The following is a 15,919-nucleotide window of genomic DNA, read 5'->3' as shown; positions in this document are numbered from 1 at the left end:
CCCTGGTGGCTAATGTGATGCATGTTTGAATTGCAATTTCTACCAGGTAGCTGCTGTTGGAGTCAACATCTGCTCCATTCGTTAGTTGCTGTACTTATTCTGTCTCTCTTTTAATCTGAAATTAGTGAGAAAATCAATCACACTTAACTGCTTGGCATTGACTAGATGGATTAATGTGATGATGATGACAACAAGAAATCGAATTCAAGATCGAGTTGAATGTTTGTGAGATTTCTGAATTATGCATGGCATATAACAAGAATTAAAACAATCATGGCTAAATAGCTCACCTACAAAACTAGTAAATGTGGAAGCATATGATGTGGTACGACAAGCATCAATTCAATTCAATTCTCTCATCTTTTAGATTACAACCAATCGCGAGACATTCGATCAAGTAGGCTCTGGAAAATCGATATGAACTGTACCGTTTTCTCGAGCTCCTGCGGACAATCTAAAGGGAACTCTGGGTCTGCTCATGATGGAATTATGAATCTCGTAAACGAAGTTAAAGTTCCTGTTGCTCAAGCTACTGAACACACTTTTTCTGGAAGAAAATTTAGAGTGAGCAACTTAGACAAAAGAAACATTTATCAGTTTGAGTGTTGCTGAGAATTAGTTACCCTGTCTAGAGCTGCTACAACAAAGGCGATCATTATCTACGTAAGTTGCATCAAGACCCATCATCCAGGAACCCACTGATGTATCGTCGTAAGCGTAAGTCTGGAGCGAAGCACTACAAGATGGTGAAAGTGGAAGTCAACTTCAAATACAATTTAATGTTCTAGTTATACTTCATCTGAAAAATCAACCATGTTTTTTCTTTGGCACGTTATGCACACTGAGAGTATAGGAGTAAATCGACCAAAGCTTACCTGTTTATGTTGATGTATTGGGCTAAGTTATTTGATAAAATTATGAGAGAACCAGCAGCATGACGGAAATACCTGCCCAGTCGAAAAGTCCATAATTAAAACCATTTTCGTTCCATTGAATTGTGGACTAAATGCCACTAACTTCTATTGTTCGTCGCATTCCAAGCATAAATGCACATCGACTAGCAACGAGTACAAAATAGTGCACTTGGGTAGAACCAGATAACAGTAATGCAAAATACTTCCTATAGATGACAAAAGAGATTAAAGCACATTTTGATCCAGGAGAATGCACAAATTTTCTTCAAAGAGGAAACTAGACAAGCTTCTTTATGAATAAGTAAAGATAATAATTCATTTTTATTCAAGAATCAACTGATTCTGTCTTAATGCAAGGGCGAAAATATTTTATGTTAAGGACTGTATTTAACTACTACTAGTTACATCTTTGAAGGGAAGTTAGGTTCAACAAGCTCATTGGGATATCTTCCATTACAGCGAGGTGTGGTGAAAATACATCAATTGACAATTAAGCATGGAGATCAGGATGGGATCGAGTGTCAAACATTCAGTACAATTCTAATTATTTAAAAAAGGTTCTTTTCTAGAATACTGGAACTATGAAACTTATATCAACATACAGGTAAAATTTAAAACTTAATAACTATGTAGAGAATTAGGTAGCAAGACCTACTTGCTACATACTAGGAACAGATGAGGAAATTATAGATAGCCACTCATGAATGCAAGCTAAGAATTCAAGAGAAAAGGATATAATTTAATAAACTAGTTGTTTTTATCAAATAATAATAATAATAATAAATGACTGATGAGTGAAGGATTTTTTTTTTTTGTGAATTAAGAGAATAAGGTCACATACAATGTTGCTCTAATTGAAAAATAGAGGTTAAGTGGATGAGTCATACAAGAAAAGAAGGATTGAGATTTTTTTTTAAAAAAAATCAAACTAAACTTCTGAAAATCAATAATTTGGGGCCCAAAAAGGAACTTAGATGTTATTTATTAATACATACAAAGAAATATGGAATTATAAAAGGAAAAATATATTTGCAAATGCCTTTTATCAGCTTAGACAAAGATTATGACAAAGTCTCTTGATGGTTATCATGGTGGATTTTAGTATTTCAGAGACAGAATATGTAAATTGTATTGTTGTTGTGTTTCCTTCACGGAAGAAAGTCTCAAGGAAAGAAATCAAATCTTCAATTGAAGGGCAAAATCTATGACATTGACTTAATAAAACCAAAATAGTATTACTCATAGAAACATGAAAAGTTAATTTAGAATTTTGTTGGGGCTAAAATTGGCACTTAACCATTCATCTTTTGGTTGTGTCACTGTTCTTTTGATCTATTCAACCATTGGCTATATTTCAGTTTTCAGGAGGTGCACATCTAAACTTCTTTCACATGTTTGAAACATCCAGAATGTGTTACCTTACCTACAGGCAACTTCCACAATGTAGTCCACGCTTGTGTTTTAGCTAAATGCATGTGCTCTGAAGAACGACTAAATAACTTTAAATCACCAAAAAAAACTGATCTTTTATTAAGTGGAGAATGATGATCCACAAGTACTTCAGTTATATCACTATGGTATCAATTTAAGCACCAGATCCAAAACTCAGATTGTGATTGTGGTCTAATTTTTTCATGTTTCATATGCTTGTTAGGTGAGAAAAAAAATTAAAAGTAGAGTCCAGAAAAAGATCCACCTAATGCTTATATATTTCATGTCAATTATATGTCACGTGCATGTTTTCAACAAAGTAACAATAATGTGGTGTTCAATTGGTTTAATATGACAGTACGCTACCTCCAACTTCAACTTGATACTTATATTAGTAATAAGATCAAATATGATATATATCTTAGTAAATCAAAGCTATATCTTCCAAAATGATACAATAACTTTAACAGACGAATGTAAAAAAAGCACTTACGACTTTCCATCTCCAAATTTCCACCACTCTGGCTCATACCATTGTTGTCCCCTGGATAAAAAAAATTGTTAAGAGTTGAAATAGTGAAGATTTACTTGTCCAGATAAAAGGTCAGTCTGTCCTAAAAAACTTTAGTTAGTTTACATGCACACAAAATTCTATAGAGAATTGCAAGTAAACTGCATATGTATATATATTAATGATCTGCCTGTGAAATTGCACAAGACAACTTAAAAACCAGAAACAATTGGTGAAAGAAAGATAGTTTAACAATTAGTGAGCCAACAAAACCACAAATAGTACAAAAATATAGCATAAGATTAAAAATTTCCACTGAAATTCAACAATGTAGAAAATTTAAATTATGGCTGACACATCCAGTAGCAGTAGAAATTCTGAATTGTGCCTGACACCCAGTAGCAGTTAACAAGAGCTAAGACAAACGAATGATCATTCTTTACATTACCAGCCTCCCCTGAACTGGATATTTTGGTAAACAATGACCACAGTAGTACCATGAATAAACTTTTGTTGCATTTGACCAATTACTTGAAAGAAGGCTATGAAAAAATAGTAAGCAAGCCACATTCAGGTAGAACTGTCTATACTATATTACAACACATAGATACAAAGAACATAAATACACAGATACAAAGAAACCTAATGAACAGATGTAATATCATCTCAAAAAACTTTCGTTTACTGTAGATACCATGATGTATGCATCTGCATTTACTAAATGTTCTACCATCTGGTTTTAGATTTTCTATTAATCAGAAGCTGTTTAGTTGTGATGATAGACATGATATATTATTCAGATAAAAAATTTTGAACAATAACATCAAAAGTGACAAGTTTAAAACAATAACAAAAACAGTGTTGTAAATACTACTTAAGTTTGAAAGCATACTCTTCGCTTATGACAGAACCAGATTTCATGCAGCCTATGTACAAGCCATGACCACCCCGGCGACTTTCGAGAATCTCAATGAGACCATCTGATTGAAAAAATTGTGAACAGATTCAAATACAAATATAAACAAACTCAAAATGAAAAATGCAGGGTTCTTAATTATCTAATAAAATAAGGAAGCAATATTTTACCTATGTCAAGATTAATATTATCATCAACTTTAACATAGAACTCAGCATTCCAAGATTCAACAGCAGCACTGAAGAAATATTTAGCTTTCTTAGGCAACTCTTCTGCAGCTTCTTCGTGGCTTTCCTAAGGTTAAAATGCAAACCTTATCTAGGTCACTAGTGACAATTAAAATCAATTGATATGAAATCTAGAATAAGATTAGACATACAAAGTTGTATAGGGTTAATAAATAAATCTTGTAAGTGTATTTGGGAAACAACAGCAAGTTATTAGTTATTGACATAAGCTACCATGACCATACTATTCAGATCTTTCAAATCAATTTTAATCATTGTATCCTCTTCACACTGCAGGTCTTATTAATTCAACTTCTCTAATTAAGAATCAATCAAATATCTTTGAACATGCCAATACCATCTTAAGCTATTTTCACTCACTTTATCATACAAGGTTGATTCCTTCCTTTGAATCTTGAACCAAACAATATTACATGCCTAAACCATGATACAAGCATCCCAATGAGGACAGAAACAACCAATGAAAACCATGTAGCAAGAATTTAACTTGGAGTATTGTGTTTGATGCTGTCCCCGCACTACATCCCAATTCCTAAAGTTATATCTCTACAACCGAATTCCTAAAGACATATCCCAGAAAAAAGTAGAAGATGATCAACTATCTATGGTCAGGAGTAGAGACTTGTTATGGACTTAAGGTAGCAAGCTGGAATATAAAAATACAATATCCGAGGTCTTAACACACTTTATCAAGCGAAAGAGATTCAAATAGCCTGTCATAAGTATGAACAATATATTAGAGGATAAAGACTCCAGTTTCAAATGCCATCATGCTTAAATATGATCTACAAAATATAAAAGCTTACAAGAATCAAGAAGTCCTTAGTTTGATGATTTTCCTCATCAATGTTACGATCCAAGCTATCGCCTCGATTAGGACTGCAAAGTAGAAAGTCCATCTTGCAATATAAGATCCAGAGGACAATGTGTACAACAATATGTAAACACAAACCCACAAACACACGTTAAGTTTTCATGCGATCTTGCTACAGAAATTTAACAAACCTTAATTAGAGTCATAAAATATCAAAAGCAAGGAAGGATTCAAGAGCATAAGGAATGTGAAAAACCTTCGACCAATTACAAATCGAATGACCACGCCTCTATCCTCAAGTTTCTTTAATGCATCACCTGAAAAAATTATGAATAATTTTTTTTATTACAATGTAGGAGTGAGTAAAACTTTTAACACGTAGATCAAAACTAAATTATAATATTCTTAGCAATATTAGTCCAAACACCATGAGCAAACTCACAACAAGATCTATGCACTCGACATAATGTGTGTAAGCTACTAAACTCGTAAGATGATAGTTTAAATGAAGTAGCATAAGAAAGAGTATACTGATTCCAGTGATGAAAGAGGCACTGTTTAAGAGGAGACCTCGTGCTTGAAAGAACTTAAAAGTTTCTGAACACTTTAAAAGACAGATACTGAGAAACAAAAATGTATGATTATTCACTGAAAACCCATAGTTATACTAGTTGAATGATCAATTGCTTTGCTTTAAAATGTTCTATAAAAAAAAACCTAAACTCTGAACACAATATTATATTAAGAAAACATGGTAATTATCCTTGGTGCAACTTGTAAGGCAAACCTCTAGGCATCCAAGAACCTCTGAATACATTTCGCTTGAGACGGCTCCCAAATCCTGTATAAACACCAATAACGGCAAGAAGTTTCGTAGAAGAAGATGTGTTCCCCACCAAAAATCCCTGACTCTTTGCCAAGGTCAAGTCCATCTCAGCCTCCACTGACTTTCTTGCAATTTCACTGTAATTTAGCAGTAAAAATTGCCGAGTGAATATAGTGAATAACAAAAACAGAGAACAGCTACCGCCAAAAATTCCATATCGATAAGTAGATTACTTGCATCCGAGATTCATCAGTTTATCTTCAACAGTAAGGACCTTTGGCATCTGGTATGAAAATGACGATCAGGACGAAGATCAAATTCAAAACTTTACGTTGAAAATTACTAGAACCAAAAAGACTCAACGAAATGATGCGTACATTGCCCGTACTCTTCTGAAGAATCTCTGACAACAGCAACCGGTTCTCCGAATCTTGCCACAATCTAGAAAAAATCGGAACGAGTAACCGATTCAATTCCATCGGATCGACTGGATCGAACAAATATTACGGGTGTAAGGACGAACCTGCCCGCGACGTAGAGCCAGGCGAGGCAAGACAAGAAACCCATGATGAGTGGTGCTCTGCTCGACTGGGAAATCGACGACGAGGATGATTTGGGGAGATGGGATCTCCAGCGGCGATCCTGCTTCATGGCGCTCGCAAGGGTCTCCCCGCCTCGGATCGGGAGGCGATCGCTGGAGCGATCCATGGCCCGACTCCGGCGAAGCCGCGAAGGGAGATTGGAACCGGGGAGCCTTCTAGCGGTGGTCAGTGGTGGCCGGTGGGCGATCGCTACTAAAGAGAACGGACGACGACGACGACCGTTTCGGTTCAGCTCTCGCTGTATAAGGGCCGGAATTGGGCCTGGCCCATTCATTCATCAAATTATTGGGCCCAATGAAATGATAAAGGCCCAGCTATATTTGGACCCAAAGCGATCATGTGGATGATCCACGTTGATGATGTCATGAATTCTAATATTAAAATAATATTTGAGTGATGCTACTTGTTACAACATATTTCCGTCACAAATTTGTGATGGGAATCTGGACCATTCAATCACAATCACCCATTCAATTACAATCATCCATTCAATCTACGATCAAGATTTAATCTTAATTTTAAAATTCAACGGTGCAGATTCTCGTCACAACATTTGTGACGGGAATTCTATTGTGACAAGTAGTTTTTTTCATAATATTTTATCTTAAAAATACGTTTATTCTAATATTATTATAATAATTTTTTACTGAAACTAATATAATATATAATAATTTTATTAAAAAAATTATACGTTGTAATAATTTGGAAAAAACAAATAGAATTGAAATAGATTTGATCAAATTGAAATGATTTTTATTAAATTATAATAACTTTAACTAATTTTTTAAAAAAATAATTAAGTAAAAATAATGTTATAATAATTTTAACTTGAGTAACCCTTTTAATGATAATTTTTTTATCTAAATATTATTATTAGCTAAATATCTAATACAGTTGTGATCCCACTCAGTCGGCTTGGCAATGCTAGGTATAGTTGATATAGATTGCCGTCAATTTGAATTAGATCTATCAGATTGATCTGCTCTATTGAACAATTTAAACAGATTACATTAAAATTTGATTATGGATTCAGGTGGAGCAATCTATCTAGATTCATGTCTTGGGTGGATCAGCCTGTGACCCATATAGATTAGTTCATGGGCTGAGAAAATTTATTTTTTAAAAATTAAAAAATAAAAAAAATTTAATAAATTAATAGGTTTGATCCGTCTAAATCACAATCTAAATTTAAGAATTTAAATTTGATCCGTTTAAACTACCATCTAAACTTTAAAAAAAAAATTATTTTTTCACAATTTGGTGGGTTGATCCACCTAACTCGCAAAGCATTTTAAGTTTGGTTGAATTGAAAATTTTTTAATCCACTAAATTAGTGGATCGACCCATTCCGTTCCACTATATGATAGAGTTTTTTTGACAGATTGATCCGTTCTGTCCTAGGTTGATTCATTTGATAACTCTATCGACGCTACTAAAAAAATTTATAAAAAAATCAATTTAAAATATTTATTTTTTATTCTCTATTTTTTTATTGTAAACTATAATTTTAATTTTTTATTGCTGGGGCCGCGTGGCGTGGGGTCCTGCGGAGTGAATTAATGTCACTTCGTATCGATCGAGCAAGCTCGTTTTTTGCTCTGACCCTCTTCATTCCGCTCCATCCATCTGCTTTCGCCTGGAGAACAAGACCAAGATCGATAGAGAGGCCGCTTGGTGGATCTGCATCGACTGTAGATGGCACCGAATAGCGTGCTGCTACCGGTGTCGGATCCCCCGCCGCCGCCGCTACGAGGCGTGGACGACAGCGCCCCCCTCTTCCGAGGATCCGCCATGACAAGGCGAGGTGCCTTTGCAGCCATCTCCTACATGTCCTGCGCAGGTGATGTTCGATCTTGGAATAAGTTGTCCTGTGCTCGGGTGTTTTTTTATTTTTATTTTGGGTATATGAAGGAGGTTTGGTGTATTTGGAGTTCAGCTCTTCTTCAATTTTGTTATTTTTAAATTTTCAGCAAAAATTAACCTTTTTTTATCTGTCGTCCTAGTCTGCTCAAATTCTAGGCCCAGTTCTAGTTGATCTCGCTTCGAAAGTGCTCTAGACATAAATTGTCATTTTAGGAGTTTTGAGTAAACAGTGATCTCATGTGTAGAGGCAATTATAACACATAAACGTAAATTATACTGAAAGGATTAATTTTTTTTCCTGGTGTGAGGTTATTGAAAAACAATCGGACTGTTTACTGGTGTTGGAAGTATAATGAGTATTTTTGTTTTCTCTCTAGTTATCATCTGCTCACATAATATACCAGTAAATCAGATATACTTAAGTTTGTTCTGGATAAAGACAAGTTTTTTTGTGGTTAATTAGTTAAGGTACAGATGTACTTCGGAGATTTTCAGGATGGTGTATGAATATATGGAATGATTAATCTTGACAAGGATATGGTATGCTTAATCTTAACAAGTATATGGAATGCATAATGTTGACAAGTATATAGGATATCAAGCTTCCATGAATATTTTTTTTATGGATTTATCATTATCTCTTGCCTTTATGTTTTTCATATTGATTAATTTGCTTTTTTTGCTTGTTGTTATTTGCAGTTCTTCTAGTTATGTTCAATAAAGCAGCTCTATCTTCGTATAATTTTCCGTCTGCTAATGTTATTACTCTTCTTCAGGTATGTCATGAGTTCTGTAGGAGATAGTATCTCAATTTCTTTATATTAGAGTTAATATATTTGCTGACCTTGAGGTTGCTTGGTGATAAGATAAATAAAACAAATACAACATTCTTTCCGTCAAAGATTAATCATTGTCCATATGCTTCAGGAGGATGCAACCCCTTAATCTTCAATATCCATTTTACTCTCAGTTGCTCTTATAACAGTTTCTTGTATCAACTTTGGATTTCTCAGCAGCTGTACTATTTTTTCTCTTAAATATATACTATTATTTCTTATATGCTTTACATTATGCATATATGTGCAAACTTAATCCAAGTGTCTTTGTGCACCATTTTCCTTGCTTGCACTTGGTCATTGTTACTTTGCCTCCCAGGGCATAGGGTGTGGTGGTAAGTGGCAGAGTATTTTTCCCAAACTACCAGGGTTCAAAACCCATGCAACGCATGCATGCAGCGTTTGAACAACTAGTGACGTTGGGCGCCACGTCAGGAGCCACCTTGCTTTCTGAATTTACTTGGTGGCCGGAATGTGGGGCTATACCATTCACCCTAGGATTAGTCGGTGTAAACTAGATACTTGGTATTAAAAAAAAACTTGGTCATTGTTACTTTGGTTGGATTTGGAATCTTTTTATTTCAGCTTGTGATGAGAGGTTTATTCTAGTAGCTAATCGATATATCAGGTGTATGAAGAATTTATGAAAAAAGTTAGTGAAGTATGTCAATAGATGGACAACTAAACTTATCTCAGGACTTACTTCTAAGCATGTAATAGCAAAATAAGATCATGGGACATCAGTTCCTTAGCCTTTATAATGTCATATACGATTGGATATTGTTCTTGGACATATCTATTGTTTCTAAGTTGATTTTGCTTTCACCTTTACACCAATTCATACATCTTTTTTGTTCTTATCATTAATTTGAACATTTTTGCAAGATCAGTTTTAGTTTACCTTTGAAATATATTCATGTTTATATTGTGTATGCTTATTTGAGCGAACTAAGAAAGTGTAGAGCTATAAGGATTTGAGATAATTCTATATTGTTGATGCTAGAAGACTCCATGTTCATTGGTCCCAAATGGACACATTCGGTGGTGCATTATATAAATATAAATTGGTTCCTTTTCTAACAACTCGTGTTCTGGGGACAATAAATTAGTAGTCAACTTTAACATAGTACCAAAGTAGGAGGATGTCCAAGGTCCAATTCCTACTTGTCTTAAAAAGGCCAGTACCTCTAAGTCAAATAATGGGCATGTTGAATTTAGAAGACTCCACGCCCATTGGTCCCACACGGACAAGTATGGTGATTCATTAAATAAATATAAATTTATCCCTTTACTAACAACCACCCAAGTTTTTAGGATAACTGGTTAGATAGTCAGCTTTAAGATGCTACTAGAGCAGGAGACTATATTGACTCACTTTACATCCTAACAGCTTAGCCAATCAACTTTAACATCCACAAAGCTAAAAATCTTGTCATATAGGGCATATTACTCACTTTATCAGGCTTCTTTGTATACAAAGTCTACCATGAAGAGCAGTTACTGGTATTAATAGTTATTAAGCAATGGTTGGTTTTCGGTAGAGTTAAGAAATCTTATCCAGGAGGTTGTATTGACTCCATTTAGCAGGGATATATATATATATATATGCACAAACTCTACTATGAAGAGCTATAAATGTATTAATAGAATTGAGCTATGATAAATAATTTTGGCTAATGGCTGATGCCTTTCTCCTTGTTGTTCTCATTTTTTGTCTTAATTTCTAATTTTCTTTTTGTAATATCGGCTAATTGTCATTTTAAGATTCAGACCATCCATTTTTTTTTACTTTTACACTTTGTTTACAGAAAAGATCAGGTTCTTTTCCTTTCAAATAGAAACATGTTTTATATTGTTTTCTGCATTCACGGCATCCAATAGATTTCTTTTAGCTGGCCATATTACCTGCGTGATCTCTTATGAATATGATCTATTTTCATCATTAGCTTTCCAATCCCCATAGAATTTAACATGTTCCTATTTTTAGTAAGTCCTGACTTGCTCTGTGTATGTCGAAGTTTGAAAGATCTGATCAAACTTAGAACCCATAAGCATTTCTGGTTTCTCTGAGGATGGAGTATTTTCTAGTTTCTTTGCTAATTCATATTCTGCAGTTTCATCCTATTCAGTCGTACTAGTAGTTTGAGAAATTAGTTTTTTTTTCAATAATTTTACTTATTCATTTTTCATAATATTTTAGATCTTTGTCTTTTTTTTTCTTTCCATTTGTGTTGTCTAATATTCATTTTAATCATATATTTTGAGATTTTGGAAAAAAAATTCAAGTATTGCTAAAGCATTACCAGTGCTTTGGCTGCAGAATCTTGTTAATTTGTATTTAGAAATTATTATCTCTTCAATCACATCCTCTCTACCTCTTTCTAATCTCTAATTTCTGATAAAAACTCTAATTAGCTTTTATCTGTTTGATCACCATACACCATAGATTCAATTCATCAAATTGCAAGACCATTCTAATTAGCTTCTATTCAATTTATATATTTCAGCCCATCTAATTGCAAGATCTTTAGTTAGCAAGATATTCAGCTCTAATTACATACAAAAAGCAACTGCTAAGTCTGCAACTAATAGTAAAACTACATGTTCTTCTAGTCTATGTTCTTCTCAGATAAATTCTGGTATTTTGCAGATGATCAGTTCAACGTGCCTGCTTTATGCAATGAGGCGATTGAGGATTATTTCTTTTGCAAATGGTGAATCAAATAAAACAGGCTTGGTGCCACTTCAAACTGTTTTGCATACCCTGCCTCTGTCTATCGCATATTTACTTTACATGGTACATAACCTACATGGTTTAACAATGTACTTACCTATCTTTTCATACACCCTGCTACTAATTATATCATCTGCTTTTTATGTACAGTTGGCTGTTATGGAGTCTGTTCGTGGAGTAAATGTTCCAATGTATACCACACTTAGACGTACAACTGTTGTATTTACAATGATTGTAGAGTACCTACTTACGAGGCAAAAATACACATATCCCATTGTCGGAAGGTAATTTTTTCAAACTTTTTGTTCTTACTGCTTGGGCTTCTCTGTCACTCGTACATATTTAATGCAGTTACCAATTCATGATTGTATTGTAGGCCTTTGGTGCATAAAAATATGCACTCTTAGTTCCAGCTTATTAATTCATATTGACAAGATGTTTTTCAATATTTTATTTGATACTTAATAATTATTCCAATGGTTTTGTCAGTGTTGTGTTGATTGTCCTTGGAGCTTTTGTTGCTGGAGCTCGAGACCTATCCTTTGATTTTTATGGCTATGGCATGGTCTTCACCGCTAACATGACAACTGCAATTTATCTAGCAACGATAAACCGCGTCGGTATAACTGCATGCTTTTTCTTTGTTCTTTTTATTGTTTGTTTAATTTATCTTGACAGTGAGCTACATATTTTCCCCAGGAAAATCCAGTGGACTAAATAGCTTTGGGCTCATGTGGTGTAATGGTAATACCCCAAAGGACAGGGGACCATTGTATAGAACCTGTAATTGACTGAAAAATTAACATTTTATGCAGTATGTGGAATGTAAATTTCTGTGTTGCTGATTTCAGGAATAGTATGCGGACCAATTTTGTTATTCTGGACGTATATTCGTGGTGAGTTGGGAGTTACAATGAACTTTCCTTATCTTCATTCGCTTGGGTTTCAGGTAAATTTCTTTTCCATACATGTGCTAACACTTTGTGTGTTCCTTTGAAAATGGAGTTGTTAGTTAGTGTCATATCGTAGACAAAAAAGTGACACTAGCAAACAAGAAAATCTCAGCACTGAGGTTGCAATGCTGAAACACATTTTCCTACTTACTTTGCAGGCTTTGATGCTATTTTCCTGCATCTTGGCATTTTTCTTGAACTACTGCATTTTCTTGAACACGACCTTGAACTCTGCTCTCACACAAACAATGTGCGGAAATCTGAAGGTTGGTTTTCCTTTTCAACTGACCCTCTTCTGGTGATCTTCCAGCATTCTTTATGCAGGGCTGCCTGTTAGTTTAGAGCGAATTATTCCTCATAATATTAGGCAGCCCCTACTACCTTTATATATATTGATGTTATTAATTGACAATTAGACAAACAACCTCGTAGTTTACATAATCACATGCCATGTTTATAACATTCTCCTACTTCAAGCTGGTTCAAATATATTGCAAGACCCAACTTATTACAAGCATATGATATGACAATCTTATTAGATTGTATCTTCTATCCAATGAGGCCACAATCAATGTTTGTTTTGTCCTCTCATAAGATACTGTTCGAGGTTATATGCATAATAGCTTGGTTATCACAATACAATTCCATTGGCTCTGTAGTGTTGTATCCTAGCTCAACCATCGAATGCTTAACCCAGATGAGCTCATGCGTTGCTAAGGCCATGACCGTGTGTTACACTTGGTTGGCCTCCACGAGTGATTTGGTACACTCCACACTCCTCATCATGTTATACTGAAGAAGTTGAACTACATTCCCAAATCAAGCTCTTGATGATTGCTTTAAGACATACGGTCTCTCAGGTCCTGCTGCCTGGGTGTGAGAGCATCCAAAACAAAAGAGATCCGGGATAGTAGCATCATAGCATGTGCACGGGGTGCAGTAGAGTCGCAAGTCACCAGCTGTATACGTGTAGGGGGGCTGCGGTAGGAGGCATATTTAGGAGTTACGCATTTGGGGCTGAAGGAGGGAGGGCGAGCCTCAATAGTGGGAACTTGAGCTGAAGGAGGGGAAGGATTGACTTCAACAATGGCAAAATTTGATAATAGTAAAAGAATAGAATCGAACCTCTTGCACTAACTCTTAGGACGATGAATGTGAAGGGAAGAAGGGAGCATAACAAGTATCTCTGACATGTCCAAGTCAATTCTAGCGGGAACGCTTAGGCCTATTAAATTTGCTAGACCAACCACCTCAACCTCTTTGTTGGCCTCCGTATCGTCTAGGGAGAATTATTGCATAGATGATCGGCATAGAGGAACCTGAATAGGAATAGAGGAAAGGCTACCCGAGGAAGAATGATGGCTCTAATACTATGTTAGGCTAGGGAGAATTATTCTTGATTCGATATAGCCCCTCACTACCTCTGTATATAATGCTATTAATGGATAATTACTCAAACACCCTCATGGTATACATAATCACATGCCATTTCCATAACAATGTCGAACTTAATCCGCATATTGTTGTAGGATCTGTTTACCATCGGACTTGGCTGGTTGTTGTTTGGTGGGCTTCCATTCGATGCGGTAACTTCAAATATTCCTTTTCCCCTCTTCAATTCTTTTCCATGTTCACAACTAATGAAGCATTTTCTTCCCAGTTGAATGTTATCGGCCAAGCCCTTGGTTTTGTGGGCTCTGGCTTTTATGCATACTGCAAAATCAAAGGAAAGTAGAATCTCATCAGTTTAGCTCGCGTATCAGTGATACTACTCGAGCTCCAAAATAGGCCGTCCATGGCTCCATCTGCGATGGAGCTTTGAAGATCAAGCAAGTCTCATCCAGGTGGCTTGAATGCAAGTAATCCTTGTCTGCACTAATTTTTGTTTAGAGCGGATACTTTCACATATCCCCCTTCCGATCGACATGATACACAGTTATAAGAAATTAAATATTGGCTGCTGAGGTTGTATCACCTGCATAGGTTCCAGGATATCATTGTTTTTTCAGGTGCTGATCTTGAATATTTATATACTTACATCATTCACCCCTCCCAATTATATGTGTGATTGTCTTTTCTGCTTCGCAAACATTCGATCTTCGTACATTTTCTTCGAGTTCATGATTCCTGAAACCACAAATGTTCTCACCACAAAGACTGGTTTCTCTCTTTGTTAGAATATACAGGTAACAAAGCTGCCTGATCAGAGATTGACAACACAAGCATCAAGAGGTAGAGGTACAGAACTGAAACCCAATTCTTAATGATATTAGTAATATAAATCATTTACACCTAGAATCTCTTTAGAACATCTCCTAAGCCATTTCTTTAACAGTAGTAAGCATCCATTGTTTAGTGTTTTCTAGGACATGTAATGTGATCTGATCTGATCTCATCATACACTAAACAATTCAGTGGAATATGAAACAGTGAGGAGTCAATTATTAGTTGCAATTATTGAAGGGGAAGTAAAGGAAACAAAAGTTGGGGTGGAGGGCTTGCTCTGTTCTGTCTCTTTGCATCCATTGAGGCATATTTATTAATGTGTGCCTTGAGAGGCAAGTGCAAGAGCATCAACAGCTAGAAAGCATAAAAAGGCACTGAGCAAATCTGTGCCATTTGCCCAGTTCGATCCAGCTATTTCTTCTGACTTTATTCAATGGCATTTATTTTATTTTACTTTACTTTATTTTATTTTATTCAGTTCCATCATAATGATCCTGTCTTCTTTTTTTTTTTCTTTGGCTGTTTACTAGGAGGAGAGAAGAATAGCAGGAAAGATGAAGTGAGGCTATGTTTATTTCGAGGTGTGGATTGAGTAAGGAAAGAAATTAAAGGTGGAAAAAAAATCCTTCAAGAAAAGAAAGAGAAAAGAATACACCCGTTTGTGGCTCGCGATAACGTAGTGGTTGCGTAGTGTTGCTCGCATAGGGTTGCACGAGGCAGCCGCACAAGCTGCCCGTGGCTCGTGTGATTGAGGGCAGAGATGTGATCGGGAAGAAGATAGAGGATGGATAAAAAAAAGTTAAAAAAAATTAATCCACCCAAGTAAACAGGGGACTCAATTCTTAAATTCATCCTCCCAAGTAAACAAGGAATAAGGAAATCGTTCTTTTATGGAGGGTAGAGAGCTTTTTAGAAGGTTGGCGAGCACTTCCAATGCCTTAGGAGCATTGGTGAATGCTTGACTATGGCTTGAGATGAAAATTTTTCACCGACAATCAAGATAAACTTTAGCTCCAAGGGCTCGATGACTACCTCTTTTGTCGTA

General features: G+C 35.5%; 2 protein-coding genes across 2 annotated transcripts; one reads left to right on the top strand and one right to left on the bottom strand.

Moving 5' to 3' along the window:
• Positions 1 to 253: 253 nt before the first annotated feature.
• LOC141819809 (hydroxyproline O-galactosyltransferase HPGT3-like) lies at positions 254 to 6,458 on the bottom strand. Its single transcript, XM_074707064.1, has 12 exons — positions 6,184 to 6,458; positions 6,038 to 6,101; positions 5,894 to 5,943; positions 5,622 to 5,797; positions 5,091 to 5,151; positions 4,827 to 4,899; positions 3,943 to 4,066; positions 3,749 to 3,836; positions 2,839 to 2,889; positions 876 to 947; positions 624 to 736; positions 254 to 547 (listed from the first exon to the last, which is right to left on the bottom strand). Exons 1-12 carry the CDS (start codon positions 6,366 to 6,368, stop codon positions 525 to 527), a joined length of 1,080 nt encoding a protein of 359 aa, XP_074563165.1. The 5' UTR covers positions 6,369 to 6,458; the 3' UTR covers positions 254 to 524.
• A 1,415-nt stretch (positions 6,459 to 7,873) lies between these two features.
• Positions 7,874 to 14,711, top strand: LOC141819789 (UDP-N-acetylglucosamine transporter UGNT1-like). Its single transcript, XM_074707044.1, has 10 exons — positions 7,874 to 8,102; positions 8,825 to 8,901; positions 11,612 to 11,758; positions 11,846 to 11,979; positions 12,185 to 12,315; positions 12,395 to 12,439; positions 12,547 to 12,644; positions 12,807 to 12,914; positions 14,178 to 14,234; positions 14,309 to 14,711. Exons 1-10 carry the CDS (start codon positions 7,958 to 7,960, stop codon positions 14,381 to 14,383), a joined length of 1,017 nt encoding a protein of 338 aa, XP_074563145.1. The 5' UTR covers positions 7,874 to 7,957; the 3' UTR covers positions 14,384 to 14,711.
• The last annotated feature ends 1,208 nt before the right edge of the window (positions 14,712 to 15,919 follow it).

Source organism: Curcuma longa, unplaced genomic scaffold (genome assembly GCF_044706935.1).
Source record: "Curcuma longa cultivar G26 ecotype Majalengka, Jawa Barat unplaced genomic scaffold, ITB_CL_G26_1.1 utg18532_np1212_1030455_RagTag, whole genome shotgun sequence".
In the NCBI taxonomy this organism is placed as follows: Eukaryota; Viridiplantae; Streptophyta; class Magnoliopsida; order Zingiberales; family Zingiberaceae; genus Curcuma; species Curcuma longa.
Note: the sequence above shows the minus strand (reverse complement) of the source record. Positions and strands in the feature narration are given on the sequence as shown.